The sequence below is a fragment of the Alligator mississippiensis genome, chromosome 10 (assembly GCF_030867095.1).
Source record: "Alligator mississippiensis isolate rAllMis1 chromosome 10, rAllMis1, whole genome shotgun sequence".
Lineage (NCBI taxonomy): Eukaryota > Metazoa > Chordata > Crocodylia > Alligatoridae > Alligator > Alligator mississippiensis.
In genome coordinates this window covers 20583848-20606690 of record NC_081833.1, presented here as the reverse complement: position 1 = coordinate 20606690, position 22843 = coordinate 20583848, and the positions used below count along the sequence as shown (strand labels likewise).

Here is a 22843-nt window from a genome sequence, read left to right as displayed (position 1 = left end):
CAGGCAATCAAGTGATCCTATCCTGCTGAAGCCAGTTGGAGTCTGTAGAGAATAGTGGAGACCTTGGGAACATTAGAATCAATCCAGTGGTTGTACTCATGGGGGTTGTGCAGAGCTCCTGAGGCTCCCAACCCAAAGCTTTTGGAAGGGACTATGCCAACATTCTGAGGCAGGTAGCACCTGGTAGAGCTAACACCAAATGTTCCGGGTCGGGGTCTGCACATTCAACAGCAGTAGCCTTCCTTTCTGGAGTGGAGACGCTACAAACTTACTTCCAGCCCCTGCTGTCTATCTCTGCTCTTAAAACATCACAGCCAAGAACCAGCCACACTTTCGCGCTCTCACTTTCCAATTCCCCTCTTTTATCGCGGTCTCCTATCCTGGCTGTTCCTCTGTCCATTCCTTTTACTCTCCTTTTCCCATCTGCCTCCCTGCCTTTCCCCCTCCCCCTAACTTGCGCTCTCTGCACTTTGTGAACTGCTGCTGCAAGGCTGAAGTCCAAAGTTCAGTAACTTGCTAAGCACACGGATAAATATGAACCTTGGAGAATTTACATTGCTCCAATGTAAACAGATAGCCAAGGGTCCCTTTATCAGCACTGGCTCAGGACAGTCGTGGGGGGTCTGAAGCGGCTCATTTTTGTATTTTGTTTTTTTGGGGGGTGTAAAGGCGGGAGGCTATGCCATTCCACTCCGCTGACAGTCAGGCGTGCTACCTCAGGAATATGGTGTTGGGATAGCCGGAGGCAGAACGAGTTGAAACTCAAATTCAAGAGGCATCAGACTGAAGACCATGGTTGCAAAACTGAGCCATCTTCAGGTGGAGTTGCTGGGAGCACTGCTGGAGTCAGGACTTACCAAGGAGACTCTGATCAAAGCACTGGGTGAAGTAGATCCCTATCCGCTCCAGAGTGAAAGCCAGCGCGCCATCAGTGCCATCCAGGGAGAAAAAGGAGAACCCTGTGCTGAAATTCCCAATCTCCCTAATGGGATGGGAGAGTCCAGGTTATCCGAGGAGGAAACCTCTGATGATGGGGAGGAATTCACTCCTCCGATAATGAAGGAGCTGGAAAACCTAAGTCCAGAAGAGGCTGCTCACCAGAAGGCTGTGGTGGAGAGACTATTACAGTAAGGACACCATTTTTCTTCTCTTCCTCTCTCCCTCCATTTCTGTTTTCCTCACTTCTTCCATGCAGTATATTAGCATTCAGGGTTGATCGGGGTGTGCAGAGATTGTCCCTATCACTGCCAAAACTCACCTACCAAGTTCACCGTCTTTTATTGATGTTCAAACTTTTCTTCTGATCTCATTTCAAGCACAGGACCAAAACCCAGTTACACATGAAAAGTTCTAATACTGTCTGGGAAAAAAGGACTTCAGAACAATCAGAGACCTGTAGAGCTTCTGCTTCTTTGGCTATGAGATTTTATAGAATTCACAGTGTCTGCCACCAAGAAAAAAAACAGGACAAGTCCACACAAATCTAGACAAGGCATGAATTGCCATCACAATAGTCTGAGAATCTGCACTGCAGGAGGAGAAATCTTCTAAGTTTTTCCTGAGATTTTTACAAAGTTGTACATATTTTTCTTTACTGACTTTGGTACAGTCAGGTTTGCCAACAAAGACAAACCAATAGGGCTTGATCCGGGTGTCTTTGTGCAGACCATATGTCCCCTGACTTCACTGGGGATTTGGGTGTAGATGGAGGGCAGACCAGCTACACTCTAATAGTTGTCAGCCCTGGTAAGCATGCTCAGTGTCTCCATTTCCCAACATGTATACTAAATATACACAGGGATGCCATCTACAAGCTCTACTGTTGCACAAACTTGCCTTAATATACCATCATATTAGGCAAAAAGTATGAGGAATTCTCTCTATCAATCTATCTAACATCAAGAAACTCAACCACAAAACCTCACATTCTGAGGTTAGGGTCAGGCAGGAGACACTGGGTAGCTGCAAGGTCCCAGAGACTCAATTTGCCATTTAGAATCTTTCTGAGGCAAGCTAAAATTAGTCTGGAGGGCTGAGAGGCTTTTTGTCCATTCCTCTCTATGGGAAAAGGAAATACAATTAAAAATGCAACAATGAAAAACAAACACAAAACCCCAGCAAAAGCCCATAGGTAGCAAAACAGAAGAGTAAGAGTAAGGATTAATATTTAAGAGGGCATACGTTCATTGCTTGAGCTCTAGAGAGTCTGGGAAGATTTAGAGCAGATCACATTAAAGTGCCTGATGGAAAAAAAAAATTGGAACAGCTCTTACCTGGAGAGGAAAATGTTCCACACAATTAAATCTTCTTACCTACCCAAGGAGCCTCTCACCTTCCTCTGCCACTACTTTTCATACCCCTCTTTCTTTGTTACAAGCCCCAGCTGTTTCCATCTTCCCTGTCCTACTCCTCTCTCTTCTTTCCTTCTTTTGCTCTCTCTCATCCCCACTTCTGTCTAGCCCCACTGTTTCTGTGTCTGCCTATCCAGCTCTTTCTGTTCCACACATCTTGCTCACTCCGTCTCACCCCTGCCTCCTTCTTCCCGAGTATGCGTAGAGATCTTGGGGCAGTTTGAGCTCCAGTTGCACCGGGCGGGCCCTGACTAGTTACTAATTATCCAGTGCCTTTATTATTTCTCTTTTGTCTTATAAATTTATAAACAAAAAGACCCTGATAAGCTTTTTGATCATTAACTTCTGATGATTTATCGGGTGTCTCTCCAGAAAGGAAGCCATGGAAGAGTACTTGGCTTTGTCTTCTCTCTAATAAATGGATGAAGCAGGGGTGGGACTCTGTCCACTGTGCTCTGGTACAGAGAATCTTGCACCTGGAAGGAATTCCTGCCCTTGATCTGGGAACTGATCATGGTTCACCTTGGCATAAACTCTGATTTCTGATCTCTTACATTTTGTTGTCAATTTCAGCAGGCCGCTTATTCCTATGCTATGCATTTATAATGATGCTCTTCACTTCTTAAGTACTTTCCAACTCAGGATTTCAAGCTCTTTGTAGACCATGATTTGAATGGCATTCCCATTTTACAGGTGAGGACACTGAGGCACAGAAAAGCAAAGTGACATGCCCAAGGCCATGTTGAAAATTAGTAGCAGGATTAAGAACAGAACCAGGATCTCCTGGAGCCTCATTCTGTTTGTGTCTTACCACTGATCTCCTTACAAAAACTCAGCAAAAATAAATTTCCCTTAGCCATAAATGTTGTAAGAAAGAGGTCAAAATTATATTTCTATCATGCATTCAGGACTGTATTAAAGCAATGCTTAGGACCCAGACTACAAAAAAGGCAGGTAGGGTCTTCATGGAACATATTAAACCAAAGCCACTAGAAGTACCTCTGAAATGGGGTAGTGGAGAGATTGTTCTGATAGGAAATGTGATTTCTGTCTTTGTGTTCAATGTTTTAAAAAACAATTGTTTTATTGGGGAAGCAAATTCAATGCACCTGGGTCAATATCAGGGACTGACAGTGGGGAAGCAGCAGACAACAATAAACCCCCCCCCCCCCTTTAGCAAAGGAACTATTTTGTGATAGAAGATAACCTAAGGAGGTTGTCCTTAGAATACCATTATATACAATTACACCTAGTGCAAAATGGTATATTACAGAAATTCCTTTCTACGAGCTGGGACATCACTCAATAGAGGGTTTTTTTGTTGTTTTTTTTGGGGGGGGGGGGGGCCGGGGGGAGTTTCCCTTCCAAAATCATGGTGGTAAGATTCTGTTTTGTTCAAATCTAGCGGCCAAAGCGAGCACTCCAAAGTGCAAATTCCACCTTGTGCCATACCAGCAATTCTGGGACTAACACTGTCAGCAACTTTATAATACAGAAATTGTCTCATGAACATCTTTTGTAACTATGGTCACAACCACTTACTTTAAGATCTGTAACAATTGGTTACATGGAAAGACAACCTTGGGTTCATTATTCTACACTTTTGATACACTTTAGAAGCTGGAAACAAGAAGAGACCACAGCATGTGACCAAACATTTCTTTGTAGACCTTTAATATGTACTCTGTGAACCACTTAGTGGTTCCCAAACTGTCAATGTAGATCACTGATTATGCTCAGTAAATACAGGATATAGGTAAATCATATAGATTGCCCTCACTCCCTTAAAACAGCCTTAAGTGCACTCAGTGGAGTCCGTTTCATGTTGTCCCTACAGAATATACTGATCATGCACAAAAGGAGGTGTCATTAGTAAGAAATTAAGAGTCTCCCCTCCCCTCCCCCATACTGTGAAGCCCAAAGAGAAGAGATGAGGAATAGGATTTAGATGGAGGAGTCTCATTGATTTTATCCATGGGACTTGCAAACCTTAGCACTTTTGGGCTTTTGAAAATTCCTCCCAGGGACCCTCCAGAACGGAACAGGACTGGGGTGTGTTAAGGAGTAAAGTAATTCCTGGGGGCACTTATCAGATATTTCAGGGGGAAATGAGAGAATACAGACTGGCTTTGGGAGCATAACAAGGAAAAGAGCAGACTTCCACAGCAGAGGGGTTTACTGCCAACATATGATAAGGAGTGCGGGGTCAGGGTAAGGGCTGCTGTACTCTGGAAGGAGGCATAGGAATCATTTGCCAAGAAAACAAAGGGTAAAATTCCATTGGGAAAGCAGGAAATGGAGACTGCAAGCACATTTCCACCAAAGCCAAGGGTGAGGGCACATTTTCTAAAGGGGCATTGTCCAAGAGCTAATGGCCCTGCCCTTCCCCCAGACAGCTACTTGCTGGGGGCAGCCATAGCTGAGGGTCCAGAGATGAAGCTACCACACACCCTTCCATTTAATTATATGGTTGTATAAGCCAGAATGAGTCAAACCAGGCCACATTCAACAGAAAAGAACCCTGCTGGGGACAGTCTTACCTTCCCTGCTCTCTGGCCATCCCAGGTCCAGTCTGTGCATTGACATCAGTGATAGGTTTCTAGTAGCCTCCAAAGGAAAGCGCCAGAGAGATTGCCCCAAGCATTTCAAACCTCTAAACACACCTTTAACTAAGTCCCAGCTCAAAGAAGGAGAAGGTCAAAACCTAACTCCAAGAACTTAGGGCTTTTTCTGCCAATAAAGGGAATCTGGAAAAAAAAAGCGAAACAAAACACATTGCCCTGGGAGATGGTAGAGAACAGGGGAAGGAAGGAATGGAAAGAAAACAACCTGGAAAATGAGGAGGAGAGAGATGAGAAGGAAAAGAATAGAGAGAGTTTGGGAAGAAAACCCAGGAAGAACAAAGAGAGAAGGTCCCCTGAATGTTACATCCCCAGCTCTCTGGAATGGGTTTTCTTTAATGCTAACAACTTGATATTTACTTTCCATTTAAATTTGAGATGTTGCTATAAATTATCAACCAGCCTCTTGTTCCCTTTGAGTTTATAACTAACTACCTGGGTTACTTATTGTTCAGGTAACAAAAGGGAGGTGAAAACGCCCTTTAAAAGTGACCTCAGAACTGAGGAAATGGGAAGCTGGAATGGAGACCAGGCCTAGGCCCCAGATACCAAGAGGGGCAAGGGAGTGTGTGTTCAGAGGATATGGAGAAGCCAAAGGCAGGAGACCAGAACATAGGAAATGAAGAGTGAGTAAAAGTCTATATTATGTGAGGACAAGAAGAATATGGAGGAAGAGGCTGTAGAATGGGAAAGAAATAGGTGAAATTTTGTACTTGGAAAGAAGAGAAGTTGAAGACAAAGAGGAGACTTTGGAAGTGAGAAGTGGTCAGGAACTGAGCAAGGCCAGCCCAATTTTACAGTCCCAGCTCCCTAAAGGCATTGGGACCTTTGCCAAATCAGTTCAGCAAGATAAGGCTGGGAGTGGAATCCTACCCTCCTGCTAGAGACCACAGGAGTTTTGACACTGACTACAGTGGGGCAAGGATTGAATAGGAACAGAAGACTGGAAAGGACCTTTTGGGACATGAAGTCTGTTCACAGGCAAATATTTATCCAGACAGTCCTAGAAACCATCATGCTATAGTATTTTGGTCAATGGTTCTACAGGTGGTGCTGTGATGTCAAGTGAATATTCAACTGCCCTAGAAACACAGCCTACTCTACTATATAGGATCATAATGTCCATCTAACACTGCAATTACAGTCTTTGTTACAGGAACACAGTCAAGGCTTCATTCATACTTCACCACCCTTTACCACATGTTAGGTTACCCAGGCTGTAAAGAGATTCCCCAATCCAGGTGTATTTGAAGAGCAGACACACCTTCAAAAACACTCTCAACACTGGCAGTGCATAGTGCTTGAAACTATACAGTAGAGTTTTAAAACAGGATTAGAGGATCAGGCTCACAAGTACCTCCACCTTTCTTCCTACCATATAGCACTAAATATCCTAGTGAGAGAGAGAGAGAGAGAGAGAACTTGGCATCTTACAGCTGGAAGATGAGAAGGAAATCAATTTCTTACAGAGGTTTCTATGGGTGATAATAAGGTCCCCTCTTCTTCTCTAGCTGAATCGGAAGCATACTTTGAAAGAAGCCACAAGTCTCAAGCCTGAGTATCTTCTCATTCAGGACCCTGAGCCTCTGAGTAGGGGCTGGGTATGCATTTAGAGAAGGCAAGTATCAGAGCACAGTTGCTGGATAGGTTCACTGAAACAAGCAGTACCTAAAGGGAGATTAATTCTTGTCTCAGGAACTGATACACCACTTGCTTAAAGCTCAGAAAGGAAATAGCTATTGGAGTCAGTCCAATTTGGGGCACAGGGAAGATGGTGAAAAGTGGAACACCCTAATACAGCTCTCACCCACCCTTTATGAGAGGGATGAGTGGTCCCATTTTAAAATAAACTTTTTCAGAAAGTTGCCCATCAGCCTCCCACTGCACCGACTGCAGCTGAGCTTGCTCCTTGGACTGTCCACCTGTTGTGGAAGAGGGTAAAGCAGGAACAGAGATAAGGGTGTTTGTACTGAGGTAACAGATTTGGACTTTGTCCTCTTTATCACTTCGCAGCCTCTGGCAACCCACTGAGTCAACAAGGCAGCTAGAGCTGTGCTGCTGCCCAGCCTTCAGACCTCAGCTCTCCTGCTACATCTTCTCCAGAGCTATTAACAATACTTTGTAAAATGTTTAAGCAAGCACATAATTTAGTTTTGAGACTGGGTCAAAGCAGTACAGTGTGTCCGCTTGAGGAAGAGATTTCCTTGGGAATGCAAAGGTGCCATTATCCAGCACAGCAAATCTGTCCAACTTGGGGTAAGGAGAAGATTAATTGTTCTCACTGCTTCTGGTGTCCACTCTTCTTGTAGGCAGAGATAAGTCCTGGCTGATATTCTTGAATCCTTTCTGCTGAGCCTGGATACACAGCCAAAAGATTTTTTCTGAGATGCATTTTCTCTTCTTCCTAGAGAGGATCCCTGGAGGGTAGCAAAGATGGTGAAATCCTACCTCCAACAGCATAACATTCCTCAGAGGGAGGTGGTAGACACCACAGGTTTGAACCAGTCCCACCTCTCACAGCACCTCAACAAGGGCACACCCATGAAGACACAGAAGAGAGCAGCCCTCTACACCTGGTATGTCCGCAAGCAGCGAGAGGTGGCCCAGCGTAAGTACAGCAATAACAGGTTTCTCTAAGTTCTAGTCTCATACATCTCCCACAACTATCCCCAGCTCTGAGGTGGAAGGAGTGCTTTCCAGCAGGAAGTTTAGACAAGTCCATGTCAGTGTTCAGTGGGGTGACCAATTGAGTGGTGGCAGAAACCCCCAAAACAGCATGCAGCCACCCTTTGCTTTTCATACAGAGGCAGATTATAGGCTTCCACTTGCAACTCTACTTCTTTGTCCAAGCAGAGGCCTCTGCTCGCTCACAATGGAGTATTGTGTAAGAAACACAGGCAGAAGTTGGGAATGAGCAGTGACAGAATCCAGGACCTTCAGCCTCAAAAGCAGGCCTCTGAAATTTAATCTAATTAAATAATTCCTCTAGCTACAAGTAAGCAATAGACTGCTGTAGTCACTGGAGCCAGCCATTAGTGGAATATCATCTCACACATGCTAAGCAGGTATATTACAAATGCATGCTTGGAACTAAGGACTTTGCAGCTTGCACTTCCATATTAATGAGCCTATCTGGAATCTGTTTCAATCATATTTATGGGTCCCTAATAAAATTACTAATTTGACTGATGGCTGGTCTTAGAGGGCTGCACTCTACATCAGCTGGATTCAGTCCAAGCTCCTGCTGTTTTGATTTCTTTCACTGCTTCATGTTAGGAATACAGATGCAATGTGTCTAACATCAGGGCCAAGTATATATGGCTCCACTGGGGATTACCAGATCCATTTTAATAAATTACAGAGCAGTCTTGTCTAGATTCTGCTTTGGTTTTTGTTCCATATTAGCAGACGTGGACCAAAGACAGATCAGCTGGGTTCCAGGTGAGAGAATGTTACAGAAAAAACTACCAACCTAAAAAGCCTTTGGCCCATTTGTGCTTCCAGAGTTCACACATGCTGGTCAGGGCATCCTGGCAGAGGAACCCATGGGAGATGACCTGCCTACCAAGAAGGGGAGAAGAAACCGCTTTAAGTGGGGTCCTGCCTCACAGCAGATCCTATTCCAAGCCTATGAGAGACAGAAGAATCCCAGCAAAGAAGAGAGAGAGGCACTGGTAGAGGAATGCAACAGGTAAAGCCAGGCTCTAGTTTTGAGGGAGAAGGGGAAAGAGAAGGAAGGAAATAGTCTTCCGTGCATTTCCATCACACAGCACAAGGCTGCGTTCACTTTGAGTAACACTCGCTAACTGGAAGCAGGGAATGAAACTTGCACCGTTCTTCCTTTGAGATTAGTTTTGCAGAAAACAGTGTAGGGAAGCACCTGCACAGGAACCCAGTCATAACACACAGATGCCCTTACAGCAGGGGCGTTCAACATATGGCTGCTGTATCCGGCCCATGGGTAGTCTAGTGAGCTATGGCTGTGCACCCTCAGCTCCATGCTGCTCCATGCCCCTGGCACTGCCGACTGACCAGAGTTCCATGCTGCTGGCAGCAGCACAGAGCTGGGGGTGTGTGACTCCATGCAGCTGCACACCCTCAGATCCAGACTGCTACTTGGCCTGGACCCACACTGCCACCTAAACTTGGACCCATGGATCTGGCCCCAGAGGAACCTGCGTGGTCTGAATCTGGTCCAGGGTGAGTTTGATATCCCTGTCTTACAGTAACAGGCCAACTGGCTAGAGCCAGATACTGAATGAGCTTCCACCACTGAGCTTTTAGCCTATGTGATTCCAATGTGAGGGCTCAGCAAACCCTGTATCCAATAGAAGTAGCCCTTTGTTCTTCTCCTTCAGCACTGTGCCCCCCCCCCCCCCAATTGGGTAACCATGCACAGCAGTCCATATACAATTATGAACCCTCCACATTTGGTCAACCTGTTCTTTATCAGTTTGCCTTCCACCCCCGAAGAGCATTATCCTGGGCCTGGGAGAGGAAGTGGAATAGAGAACCAGTGTGGTGACAGAGGACACAAAACTGAATGACTTGTTTCAGGAGTCTGCCCAGACATCTCAGTCATGGTGCTCCATGTCTTTGGCTTTGACTAGATCAGTGGTTTCCAACCTTTTTTGCTGTGACCTGCTGTGGGGAGCAGAGTGCGGTGGCGATGCCAACCCTAGGACGGGGGTGGGGGAGCTCCCAACACATGCCATGGCTTGTCCTTTGTGTGCAGCGCCACCGGCATTGCCCCTGCGACCCTCATTTGGGTCTCAACCTAAGGTTGGGACCTGCTGGACTAGATCACCAAGGCTCCTTTCTGTGCTCTTCCTTGATAGGGCAGAATGTATTCAGCGGGGTGTCTCCCCATCCCAGGCCCAAGGGCTGGGTTCAAACTTGGTAACTGAGGTGAGAGTTTACAACTGGTTCGCCAACCGGAGGAAGGAGGAGGCCTTTCGACACAAGCTGGCCATGGATACCTACAGCACGCCACAGCCCAACTCTGCACCCTCACTGACATCACACAGCTCTTCCTCCCTTCAGCCACCACCTGCTCTCTCACCCAGTAAAGTTCATGGTGAGTAATAACCCTACAGAGGGACTGCTGAAACAGCGATTGCTGAGCCTGACAAATGCAGGCACAAAAGCAACTCCCTAGTGCCTCTCTTTGGAATGTGATCAGTATTGTAGGAGGACCAAAACAGTAAGTGGGATAACATAGGATAGGGGTGCAGGTGACAAAAGCATGGACACCCAATGAGGGAAGAAGGGGAAAATCAGATTTATGAGAGCGTTAGGAGGAGTTCAGTGTTGAGAAGATGCCTTTTAGTCAGTTTGAGAGAGGCTACTAAGTGATTTCCTTGACAGCAGTATGGGGAAAGCCTAGGACTAAAAGACTGAGACAAAATCAAACCTATCCTTTTGAGAGGTAGTGGTCTCTCCTCAAGGAAGAAATCTTCGGTCTACTGGTGAACAGGATCACTAAGGATTGAGTGAAAATGGAAAATTAAATAATCTCTCCATGAGAATTCCCTTTCCCACCTACTCTTAGGAAGAATTTCTAACTCACTGAGCTTCACAGTTTGTTTCCCAGATGCACATAGCCACATACCCCATCAGTCCTCTGGCCACACACCACTTGGCCAGCTTGTGACAGAGGCAGGCTCAGATATTCGTGGCTCTCAGATTCCATATGCATGTACATTCTGATTCAGTGAATGCAGCGTCAGCTCTGAAACGGTACTAAAGGAGTAACACTGTTCTATTTCCAACAGGAAGTGAACTTAGCACCTCTGTTTCATCTGCCATTTGGCTAAGCTGTGTCTGCTTCCATCTCAGAGGCCTGAGGAAGGGTACTGTGATACCCAAAACTTGCCTATATCTATAGTAACCATACAGTTGGTCCAAATAAAGATATCATCCACAAGTATTCTTGCCTCTTGCATATCTCCTGGACCATAATGGCAACATCACCTCAACACTACTTAGCACCTCTGAAGAAGATACTTAGAAAGGGAATGGCATTTCCCATTTGTCCTAATTTACTAGAACAGCCTCATCTGTGGTAACCAAAACTCTCCCCTCTTCCAACACAGGAGTGAGATACAGCCAGCAGCCAGTCAGTGAGCCAGAGTCATCCAGCAGCAACCACCATGGAAACAACTCTATGGTGACTACGCAAACCATTCTTCATCAGGTCTCTCCACCTGGATTGGAGCCCAGCCAGAATTTGTTGAGCACAGATACTAAGCTGGTGAGTGATCTACACCCTAGCTCCAGTGATTTTTGTGATGTACAGGAATCAGCAAAGGACCCCTGGGTTGGAAAGCATTCAGAAAGTATATTTTCCAGAACACTGTTAAAATGACATATTATTTATGACAGTGGCTGAGCTGATGGCAATGTTATGTGGCCACACGAGAGCACCCAGTACAAGCACCTTCTTAGGGTTCCCATGTCCTGCTGACAGGTGGTAGGGGTGGGTACTGGAAGCTGAAGGCAGCAAGTGGGATTATCCCATTCAGTTACTGCTTTGCAATTAACTAAAGTAATATGTCATACTTAAAACAGAAAAGCAGAGTCAAAGATCTCTAATGATGCATCTGTCCTTAACTTCCTCTTCCCAAAGGGATGTTTTCTCTCCATCCAGTGAGATTCCTCCCATTATCTGACTCTGGTTTGAATTTCTCAAGTTCAGGCTGAATCCATAGCTACTGACAAATCAATACCTGCATTGCCTCAATAAAAATCAGCTGCAACAGACCCAGCCTGCATAGAGTTCCCAGCACAAGGTCTTGTACAGTATATCTGGATAACAGCAGCTACATCATCCACACATTAAAAAACATCTGGAAATATCTGCCATCAGCTACACCTCTTCCCAAGTGATTTGGGCTGTTGAGTAGCATTATGCAGCTTCTCATTCTTGGTTGGCTTGTGCATATCCCTTAACTGTACAGCACGTAGAAAACCTGTTGGCAGGTGTTTGTATTGGTGCACGGCTAGTCTGGGACAAAGTTCAGTGCATTCTGGACGAGTCTGATTCAAAGCTGCAGTCACCCAGTCACTCTGTTAGTTTTCTGATTATTCCTTGTTTTCATGAGGAGGAAAAGTCTTACAGAAGTTGGAAAGTCTCCTTTTACAGCAGTCTTCTAAGATGGATATGGTCAAGCTGGTCAGTCCTACCATTTAACCAAACACTGCTTAATCATGTTACAAAGTCAATGCACATTTGTATGTTAAAAAAGTTTAGATGTTGTAGAAAAATGGAAAGAAAAGACAGACAGACAGATAGATAGATAGACAGATATTTTTAGTGTTTAGCTGGCATCCCGACATTTAGAATGGTGCTTGAATTTCTATGGATTTTCAAAGGTCTTTCCAAACTTTAACCCTCAAAACTTCACTAGACATAAGATAGAAATTAAGGAGAGATGGAAAAGCTAAGGCACAGAGAGGTTAAATAAGTGAACCAAGATCCCAAACTGAATCAGTGACAATGCCAAATCTAGCACAGTTTCCTGCTCTCTCCACTAGGCATATCTCCTCTCTCTATAAAAGTCATAATAGGAGTTGTTGAAAACAAGAGAAACACACATGTATTTCTCAGGAAGAAATGAGTGGGACAGAAGAAAGACCTGTATCATATCCCCAGCTCTTCAACCAACTTCCTGCATGAACTTAGACAAGTTGCTTAATTCCTCTGTACCTGTAGAGGAATACTTCACCATAATGGGGGAGAGAGTAGGTTGTGGAGCTAACTCACTAATGTTTATAAAGCATTTGGAATGTCTTGGATGGAACAAAGTAGGGCAAAAAGCTACTTACTTTTAATACCTTGCTGCTTTAATGGTTAATCAGTAATAATGAAGGCAGAGAATGAAAGGAAACATGATGGTGTTCAACGCCGATAAATGCAAGGTTCTCCACCTTGGGAAAACCCCCCCCGCAGCATCCTTATAGGCTGGGCAGTGCTATGTTGGCTAGCACTATGGAAGAAAGAAACTTGGGGGTCATCATTGACCACAAGATGAACATGAGCCTGCAATGCGATGCTGCGGCTAGTAAAGTGACCAAAACGCTGGCTTGCATCCATAGATGCTTCTCAAGCAAATCCCGGGACGTCATTCTCCCCCTGTACCCGGCCTTAGTGAGGCCGCAGCTGGAGTACTGTGTCCAGTTTTGGGCTCCACAATTCAAAAAGGATGTGGAGAAGCTTGAGAGAGTCCAGAGAAGAGCCACACGCATGATCAGAGGTCAGGGAAGCAGACCCTACGATGACAGGCTGAGAGCCCTGGGGCTCTTTAGCCTGGAAAAGCGCAGGCTCAGGGGTGATCTGATGGCCACCTACAAGTTTATCAGGGGTGACCACCAGTATCTGGGGGAACATTTGTTCACCAGAGCGCCCCAAGGGATGACGAGGTCGAATGGTCACAAACTACTTCAAGATCGTTTCAGGCTGGACATAAGGAAGAATTTCTTTACTGTCCGAGCCCCCAAGGTCTGGAACAGCCTGCCACCAGAGGTGGTTCAAGCGCCTTCATTGAACACCTTCAAGATGAAACTGGATGCTTATCTTGCTGGGATCTTATGACCCCAGCTGACTTCCTGCCCTTTGGCCAGGGGGCTGGACTCGATGATCTTCCGAGGTCCCTTCCGGCCCTAACGTCTATGAATCTATGAAATCTATGAAATTGAACTCAAATATAGAATGCCTTTCAATCAGCAGCTAGAGGAGCAGGATGTAACCCAGCTTTGGGGCTTTGAGTGCCAGTCACGCTCAGACTGCTTCAGGTGGTGTTTTCACAGGTCTCCTTTCTCTCTCATGTGCAGATATCAGCTCCCGGGGGGCCTCTCCCTCCTGTTAGCACACTCACTGCCCTGCATAATCTGGAGCAAAATCCGCACGCACTGAGTCAGCAAACCCAGAACTTGATTATGGCATCACTGCCTGGTGTGATGGCAATTGGAGCTGGTGAGACTTCATCCTTGGCGCCAGCATTCACCAACACAGGAGCCTCCACCCTGGTAATAGGTGAGCAATGGCCCTAAGTATTGTGGTTTATGACCTAGATTCTGGTTATTTGGATTTATCCAAAAGTGATGTGTAGTTGTCTGTTCATTGCTTGTGCCGAAAGCCCTGAGGCTGCAGGGAGGAGAACACAGGTCTGGGCAAGTTGGTCACAACTACTGGGGATTTCCAGCATCAGTTATTTGGAAGTAACAGTGGGATTAAGGGATAAGAGCAACACCTGTGTGCAAGATTTAAGATGCCCTGAGAGAGAGGAGTCTACTTTGTAATCAAGGAACTGGGAGTGAAGAGCTCCTGCAATCTCTCTCTGTTGCTGCCAATAATTGATTCCACCACTGCACCTCTCTGCCAGCTTTCATTTTTTGAAAATAGAAATTTTAATAATTCCTCCCTCCTGACTGTGAAGATCAGGTAACATTTGCACAGCACTTGGAAGATTAAAAGCACAGAGCATCTTATTTCCTGCCTAGCAGGAAGTTGGTGTTCCTTGAATTTCAGCCCCTCTGAATTCATATGCTATTTCTCACGGTGCATTTCTCTCCAGGGCTGGAAAATTCTAATGTGCACAATACAAGCAGCCAAATAAAGGAAAACAAAAATACACAGGCCTTCATTTTAAGCAGAAAAAGCCCTATTAATCTATTCCTTGATACCAGCTCTGTACTGTTGCCTTTCCTCATTTATGCCAGTATGCAGTTAAGATGCACATCTGCATCTTCCACAATTCTCTGCAACTTTATATCATTCCCCAGGATATGAATGGCATCCTGGTCCCATAAAAGCTTAGGTGAAATGTAAATCACTAAGTGGAGGCTGGACTGCTGAGGGACTTGGGCTATGAAATCTCTCATTCCTGTTAAACTGGTTCAACTTCAGCCATTTAGTAGCCAGAACAAAAGCAGTCTAACTACAGTTTTGAGCAGTCAGATTGTATAGCACAACTGCCCTTCTTCACCAGCATTTGAACATAGAGATTGAGTGAATAAATGGATCATTAAGACTACAATACTATTCTGACCTCTATAAGATGTCTCCCCAGTGGAAGGTTATGGCAGATCAGAACTTAGAATCATAGAAAATTAAGGTTGAAAGGAACCTTAGGAGGTCATCTACTCCAATCCTCTGCTTAAAGCAAAATCATCCCAGCCAAGACTTCATCTAATCTACCCAGGTCTTAGAAAGCATGAAGGATGGAGATTTCACAGCCTCTCTGGGTAACCTGTTCATGCTTTATTACCCTCCTCATGAGAGTTTTTCCTAATATTTAATCTTAACTTCCCTTGTTGCAACTTGAGTCTATTGTTCTTTGTTCTGTCATCTGCCACCACTGAAAACAGTTTAGCTACATCCTTTTTGTAACCACCTTTCAGGTAATTGAAGGCTCCTCCTATTAAATCCCCCCTCTGTCTTCTTTTCTTCAGACTAAATAAGCCCAGTTCCCTCAGCCTCTCCTCATAAATCACATGCCCTAGCCTCTTAACAATTGTTGTTTTCTGGCTAGACTCTCCCCAATTTGTCCGCATCCTTTCTGTAGTGTGGGGCCCAATGCTAGACACAGTATTCCAGATGTGGCCTTATCAGTGCCGAATACAGGGGAACAATCGCTCCTCTTGATCTGCTGGCAACACTTCTACTAATGCAGCCTGTACCCTTGGCTGTTACCTTTCTTCACAATAAAGGCATAATGTTAGCTCATATTCTGTTTTTTTTCCATTGTCACTCTCAGGTCCTTTTCTGTATAGCTGCTGCTTATCCAGTTAGTCCCCAGCCTGTACTGGTGCATGGGGTGGTTCCATCTTAAGTGCAGGACTTTGTGCACTTGTCCTTATTGAACTTCATGGGCATCTACACACATGCACCAGAGTGGAGGGGGCTCTCAGAGCCACCCTAATTAAAGCACCTGCAGTGTCACATGTATTCAGCGTCCCATGCTTCAAAATGGCAGCAGGGGTGCTTTAATTAAAACTCATTTGATGAGCTTTAATTAAAGCGCCCCACCACCATGTTGAAACGTGGATATGCTGAATATACAACATGGAGACTGCTGGAGCATGCTAATTAGCACGTTCCAACAGATTTACAGCAGTCTCAATTAACTGAGTCTGCTCCGATGAGTGCTAATTAGTATGCATCAGAGCAAAGCTTCATCACATGTATAAGGGCCCCATGAGATTTCTTTTGGTCTAGTCCTCCAATTTGTCTAGGACTCTGAATCCTAACCCTACCCCCCGCATATCTACTACTCCCCCAACCTTGGTGTCATATGAAAACTTGCTGAAGGTGCACTCTATCCCATCCTCCAGATTGATGAAGATATTGAATAAAAACAGCCCCAGGACCAACCCCTGGGGCACTCCATTTGATACCAACTGCCAACTAAATACCAAGCCATTAATTACTAACCTGTGAGCCTGATGATCCAGCCAGTTTTCTATCCACCTTACAGACCATTCATCCAACCCATACTTCCTTAGCTTGCTTGTGAGAATGTTGTAGGAGACAGTATCAAAAACCTTGCTAAATGCAAGGCATATCACATCCACTGGTCTCCCCACATCCACTGAGCCAGTCACCTCACCATAGAAGGCAATCAGGTTGGTCAGACATGACTTGCCCTTCATGAATCCACGCTGACTGTTCCCAGTCACCTTCTTCCCCTTCAAGTACTTGATGATCTACTCCATGATTTTTCCAGGGACTGAGGCAAGGCTGACAGGTCTGTAGTTCCCTGTATCTTTGTTCACTTTCTTAAAGATAGGCACTGTATTTCCCTTCTCCAATTGTCCAGGACCTCTCTCGAGTGTCACAAGTTTTCAACGATAATGGCCATAGGCTCTACAATCACATCAGCCAACTCCTTCAGCACTCTCAGGCATAGGCAGAGAGAATGTTTTTTGGTTTTTTTGGTTTTTGTTTTTGTTTTTTGGGGGGGGGGGGGGGAGAAGCTGAATGCAGGGAAAGTCTGCAGGGGAAGGGGCAGGGGGAAGGGCCGTGGGACAGTGGGAGTGTGGCTAGGGCTGCGCTCAGGCCGAGTCGGGTTGTGGGGCAATCAGAGCCCAGCAGCTACTCCAGGAGTGTGGGCAGGCAGCTCCTGCTGCTGTGTACACCATGGGGGAGCCGGGGGGGGCACACTCCTACCCTTGGCTCCCCTGTACCGTACCCCCTGGATGAGCTGTTGGGCTCTGATTGTCCCATGACCCAGCCCAACTGGAGCCCCATTCATGGTGAATGGGGCCCTGGCCAGAGCATGTGCCCCCCCCGATCTTTGCATGGAGCAAGGGCAGGCTGCAGCTGTAAGCTGGGCTGTGCCTGCTCTCTGACTTCACACCTCGTTGCTACTGCTTTGAAAGCGGTGTGGCGCAGCACCATGTGCTTTGCTGCAGCTACGGGACACACATAGTGCTGTGCTACGCTGCTTTCAAAGCAGTGGCAGTGAGACTCGGAGGCAGGGAGCAGGCAGATCCCAGCTCACAGCTGCAGCCTGCCCTTGCCCCGTGCAAAGACTGGGGGGGCATGTGCCCCCCTCTTGGCGCTGTGCCTCTGAGGGAGTCACCGGGTTCCGATTATCCCACAACCTGGCTCAGCCAGGGCCCCATTCATCGTGAATGGGGCCCTGGCTGGGCCGGGTTGTGGGATAATCCCTGCAGTGCAGCAGGGAGTGGGTGGGGGCAGGAGTGAATGATTTGCCCCTGCCCCTACCCTACTGTCTCCTGCACTGTGGGGGTCTTGATCTGCTCCTCCCCACAAGCCCAGGTAAAGAAAGAAACTTACCTTGTACACCCAGGTTTGCAGCAGGCCGGTATTTGAATGTGTGCGTCCCTCCCCACTGCTGCAGCAGCTTGTGGCCAGGCTGCCCTCTGGCTATACCTGCTGCCCCCTGCATTTGGAGGGGGGGGGGGGCTGAGCCCAATTAGCAACCCCCTTCTGTTGCCTTTGCTCTCAAGTACATTGCATCCAGCCCCATTGACTTGTACACACTTGGCTTTTCTAAATAGCCCCTAACCTGTCATCATGGTCAGCAGCTCACCTCTTCCCCAAACTGTGCTGTCAGATGAAGTTCTTTGGTAACTGGCCTTGCCTGTGAACACTGAAGTGAAAAAGGCACCAAGTACTTCAGCCTTTTCCCTATCATATGTCACTAGGTTGGCCCCCCACCCATTCAGCAAGGGACCTACAGTTTCCCTGATCTTCCTCTTGTTGCTAACATACTTGTAGAAACCCTTATTGTCACCCTTCATGTCCCTTGCTAGCTGAAACTCCAGTTGTGCTTTGGCCTTCCTGATTTCATCCCTGCATGCCTGAGCAATATTCTTATACTCCTCCATAGATTTTTGTTCAAGTTTCCACTTCTTGCAAGCTTCCTTTCTGTGTTTGAGCTCACTGAAGAGTTCCCTGCTAAGCCAAGCTGGTCTTCTGCCATACTTGCTAGTCTTCCTGAGCATGGGATGGTTCATTCCTGCACCCTTAATAAGGTTTCTTTTAAAATACAACCAGCTCTCCTGGACTCCTTTTCCCCTCAGATTGGCCTCCCAGGGGATCCTGCCCATCAATTCTCTGAGTGAGTTGAACTTAACTGTGCCCTGCAAGCTATACCTGGGGCTCCAACTCTAAAACATGCACTGGCAAAGATAGAATTTTTTATTGGCTCCAGGTTTGTATAGCCAAGTCTTCATTTTCACAGGCACTAAATTCTGCCACTCTCAGAAAGGCTGTGGCTGTAAGAGAGCGTGCTGTTACGCAGAGCTGTTACGCCTGATCATGCACAAATATACTCAGAGGCTTCAACAAGTACAGGTCTTAAGAAGACTCCAGATGCCCATTAGTAAGGAAAATGGCTACATGCCCATGATGCAAGATGGAGTTAGGTAAGGAACTGGGAGTATCATCTGTTCTTATTTTTCAGGCCTGGCCTCAACCCAAGCCCAGAGCGTCCCTGTCATAAACAGCATGGGGAGCAGCCTCACCACCCTGCAGCCAGTTCAGTTCTCCCAGCAGCTCCACCCATCTTACCAGCAGCCCATCATGCAGCAGGTCCAGAGCCACATCAATCAGAGCCCTTTCATGGCTACCATGGCCCAGATACAGAGCCCCCATGGTAAGTTGCAATGGTTTTGCTTGAATGTGCAGGTCCATGCAGTCCCTTTCACTTGGGAGGTTTGCTGGGCTAGGGATGAGTGCCCCTGGTCTTGTACTGTTCTCTAAGGAAAAGAACAATGAAACGGGAAGGTTCCTCCTCCGCGTTGGTCTCCCAGCCTCTCCATGCCCACAATTTCTGTCTCAGATTTAGGATTGGCTGATAGCAGACTCACATGGGCATCACTTTAGCTGAGCTTGTCTCATCATTTAAGCCTTTTTATTCCTAGTTAAAACTCTCAGAGCTCCAACATCCACATAACTTTGTTTTCTCCCATTCCTAGCTCTCTATGGTCCCAAGTCAGAAGTGGCCCAATACACACATACCGGCCTTTTACCGCAGACCATGCTGATAACAGACACGGCCAATCTCAGCGCCTTGACTAACCTAACGCCAACCAAACAGGTACCTTGGGATTTATGCACATGGCTTCATTCCCCTACCTAAAATCACAGCACAGGGAACGGTACCCTGCTCCTGCCAGCTCATCACATTTGGTGCACTATCCATGCTGTTCCAGCTGCCTACTCAGTACCAGCTGGAGTAATGGTTACATGAGGGCAAGCTTCCCTGCTGTACCAGCAAGGCTTGCTGAGTCTCCCTGGAAATGGGACTTGCTTGCTGTTTCCAATCCTGCTTTTCCTGTGCAGCTGCCTATTAGGACTGCTGGAGATGACAGACATGACCCCTGCCCTGCTGTAACATTATTTTTCTAGGTGTTCACATCTGACTCAGAGAACCACACAGAGTCTGGGATCCACACACCAGTGTCGCAAACACAAACAATACATTTACAGAATCAAGACACGACCATTCAGCACCTTCAGCCAGGCCCTCGCCTCACCTCAAGCCCAGCTGGTAAGAACAAAAGGTGCTCCTCCCTTCCCTGCCAGCATCCCATCAGGTCAGATAACAGCACTGAGCACTCTGCAACAGGACTGTGCCAAGGTCCTGAAGGATGCAGAAATCTAGCCTACTAAAAGAAAGCTCTAAAACACAGTCCACAGCAAGAATTCTCCAGCACATCCAAACCAAAGTATGGGCATGGAAATGCAGCCTTTGGTGGAATTTGTACAAATGACTAACATTAAAGAATGCAGTCAATCCTACAGAAAGTATGCAGGACAAGGCAGGATGAGATGCCTTCAGGGACAGTATGGAGCTTTCCAGCTCCAGGAGGGCATTAAGCCAAGAAGCAACTACAATCCGTAGCTTTAAATCCCTGAGGATTGACTGTAACATTGTGCTTGGAGTCCACAACTGGACACAGGCATGCAAGTCTTTGCACATGGAGTGAGGGAAGAAAGAATAAGTCTTATGTGACAGGCAAAGATTAGGACCTACTCTCCAAGAGGAAGTCTGCTTACATGCCATGTTGAAAGGGGGAGGGGAGTTACAAAGGGAATAGGGAACAGATTAAAGAACAGACTAGGTTCAAACTGTGGTTTTGTGCATGTGTTTTAACAGCATCCTCTAGCAGTCTGGTGCTCTACCAGAGCTCTGACTCCACCAACAGTCACAGCCACCTGCTGCCATCTACTCACAGCGTTATAGAGACCTTCATCTCTGCACAGATGGCATCCTCCACTCAGTAACCATGGGGACCAGCTCACGGGCAAGTGCCACAACCACATTTGTCAGGAGCAGTGCCATCTGTGTTTGCAAGTCACCACCATGGCTGCCTTCCATGGTGAAGAGAGTGCTGTGGCCAAAGGCCTCCTGCCCCTCCACTGCCTTGTACAGACTCCTCACCTCCATGTGTCGCAACCTGGGAAACGGACTTTTTCAGGCACTGTGCTATGAATGCACACAGAGGGTGGATAATTCAGAAGGATAGGACTAACACCACTCGCTTCCACTGCCAAAGGAAACAATGACCACCACAGACATACCAGGAATCTTTGTAGCTGCCCACTGAGGATTTCTGCAGCACAGGGATCTGACTGAACTCTAGTAAAGTGTGAGGGGGTATAGCTGGGGTTTTAGCCCTTGGCAGGGCTGGGTGTGCATAAGCTTGTCCACTCCAGAGCAAACCCTGCAGGGAAGTGCAGAGCTGAGCTGCAGAATGCAGAGACCCTTAGATACTCCTATTGCTGCTGCCAAAGATAATGGAAACATGTTTGCGAGTGAGAGGAAGAATCACCTTGGAGCAGCCAATACAAAAGCTCAATTTCTACCCTTGAAACTAAGACTACTGAGAAACAAAATCAGAGATGGCATGGACAATTTGCTCAGTATGGGTTTACACACTGACCCTTACCATTTAACTTGATACCAATTTTATTTAGCTCAAACCTATTACCTACTCTAAAACAGCACACAGCCAATAGAAAAAAAACTGAGCACTTTCATTAGTTTTGCTTAATTTAAAATGCAAAAATTAAAGTTCAGGAGCAGGAAAGACTACTTAGTTCTCTATGTCAACAGATGTGATTCTCACCTCTCTTACCTTTCCCTGGGTGGCCAGTGGACATAGCAGTACATAGGCCAGGCAAAAGAAGAGGTAGCCTGTCACTTTACAGCTACCTTATGGTTCAGAAGCTAAGCTCTTTAAGCTGTTTCTAACTTAACACCAGTGTCCTTTCCACCACAGACTGTGTATGCGTCTCACTGCCTGTGCAACATACACCAGCTCTTTTCTATAAAGATCACAGCCTAGGTGGACCGGTATATTTAACATGTTTTAATCCCATCTTCAATCATTATCCTCACTATGACCTAACTGCTACAGCTCTCACTCCTGTGAAATCTCAGAGGAACTAACATAAGCAAAGGCTTTAGGTTACTAGTTATAAACTCCCCAAATAATTCCTCTCCTCTCTTCTCATTTATGTCCTTCACATCATTAATGAGTTGCAAACAAATACAACAGAAGCCACAATAAGCTTATTTCCAAGGTTATCATGAAGCTATCAATTCCACTGTATAGAGGACAAAACCCCTACAGGGAAAATATGATCAAACCTCCAAAAGGTTAAGAAACAATGGAGAATAAAAGGCAAAAGGCTTAAGTTGACAGTGATCATTAAGGCCACCGCATCTGGCAATTTCAAGCATAAAGATGTAAACTGCAGTCTATATTGAGATTTTCTTGCTGGATTCAGATATTATCAGCCATAAGAGATGAATTTCAGTAATTGAAGTTCTTGGTGGAATTTGGTTTTAGAATTGCTCCCCCCTCTCTACTGTGCATTATCCTGTAAATATATTTAACTTCCAATAAATTGAAAAGAAAATCCTGTGAAAGGCTGTTGTACATTTAGCTTCTTGACTGAATAAATGACATCAACATTCAGGGGAATAGGGAAGATTCATAAACAAACTTCATAATGTTCAGAAAGTTAGTTATTGATCATTTTGATGATGGCTGTTAGGCAAGCAGTTTTTGTTAGTGTATTACAATTAATTTACAAGCCAATATTCTAAATAGTCTTTTGGGTCTGAAATGCCAGCAGAGCTTTTCCTGGTTTGAAAAATACCATATTGTTCTGATTATATATGGACCTGGATATATGTTGAGTCCACATTTTCAGGGTCAATTTTAAGGAAAATAGCCTTTTCCTTGAATTTAGGTTTATAACTAGAAATAAAGACCTTGAACACTATTGCTTTTAAAAAAATTCCACAAGGGAATCAAATACACAGGGAAAAGACCAGGAGGGTTAAATAAAATAAAAAACTAAATAAAACCTGCCCTGAAAAATTT

At 45.8% G+C, this 22843-nt stretch overlaps 1 protein-coding gene and 1 long non-coding RNA gene across 4 annotated transcripts in view; one reads left to right on the top strand and one right to left on the bottom strand.

Annotated features, from left to right (window-relative positions):
- LOC106738446 (uncharacterized) overlaps positions 1 to 5491 on the bottom strand; it is a 17790-nt gene extending 12299 nt beyond the window's left edge. The window contains exon 1 of one of the 2 annotated variants that reach the window (XR_002092208.2): positions 4892 to 5491. This is a non-coding gene — a long non-coding RNA (uncharacterized LOC106738446). Of the gene's footprint in view, positions 1 to 2273; positions 2842 to 4891 lie in introns of those variants that run through there. The other variant, XR_002092207.2, reaches the window with a different exon arrangement.
- HNF1A (HNF1 homeobox A) lies at positions 529 to 22843 on the top strand. 2 transcript variants are annotated; one of them, XM_006266986.4, is made up of 10 exons: positions 529 to 1127; positions 7381 to 7580; positions 8477 to 8663; positions 9811 to 10049; positions 11068 to 11225; positions 13805 to 14006; positions 18907 to 19098; positions 19421 to 19542; positions 19854 to 19995; positions 20605 to 22843. In XM_006266986.4, the coding sequence occupies exons 1-10, from the start codon at positions 793 to 795 to the stop codon at positions 20730 to 20732; spliced, it is 1905 nt and encodes a 634-aa protein (XP_006267048.2). In that variant the 5' UTR covers positions 529 to 792; the 3' UTR covers positions 20733 to 22843. The 2 variants fall into 2 exon arrangements, with proteins under 2 accessions (XP_006267048.2, XP_019349240.2); XM_019493695.2 differs by lacking the exon at positions 529 to 1127 and adding an exon at positions 5514 to 5598.

Excerpts from the sequence above, each read along its gene's own strand:
- HNF1A (XM_006266986.4), top strand. The coding sequence starts at position 793 with ATGGTTGCAAAACTGAGCCATCTTCAGGTGGAGTTGCTGGGAGCACTG. Across the intron at positions 10,050-11,067 it reads CTCACCCAGTAAAGTTCATG|GAGTGAGATACAGCCAGCAG; the intron begins GTGAGTAATAAC and ends CTTCCAACACAG. Across the intron at positions 14,007-18,906 it reads AGCCTCCACCCTGGTAATAG|GCCTGGCCTCAACCCAAGCC; the intron begins GTGAGCAATGGC and ends CTTATTTTTCAG.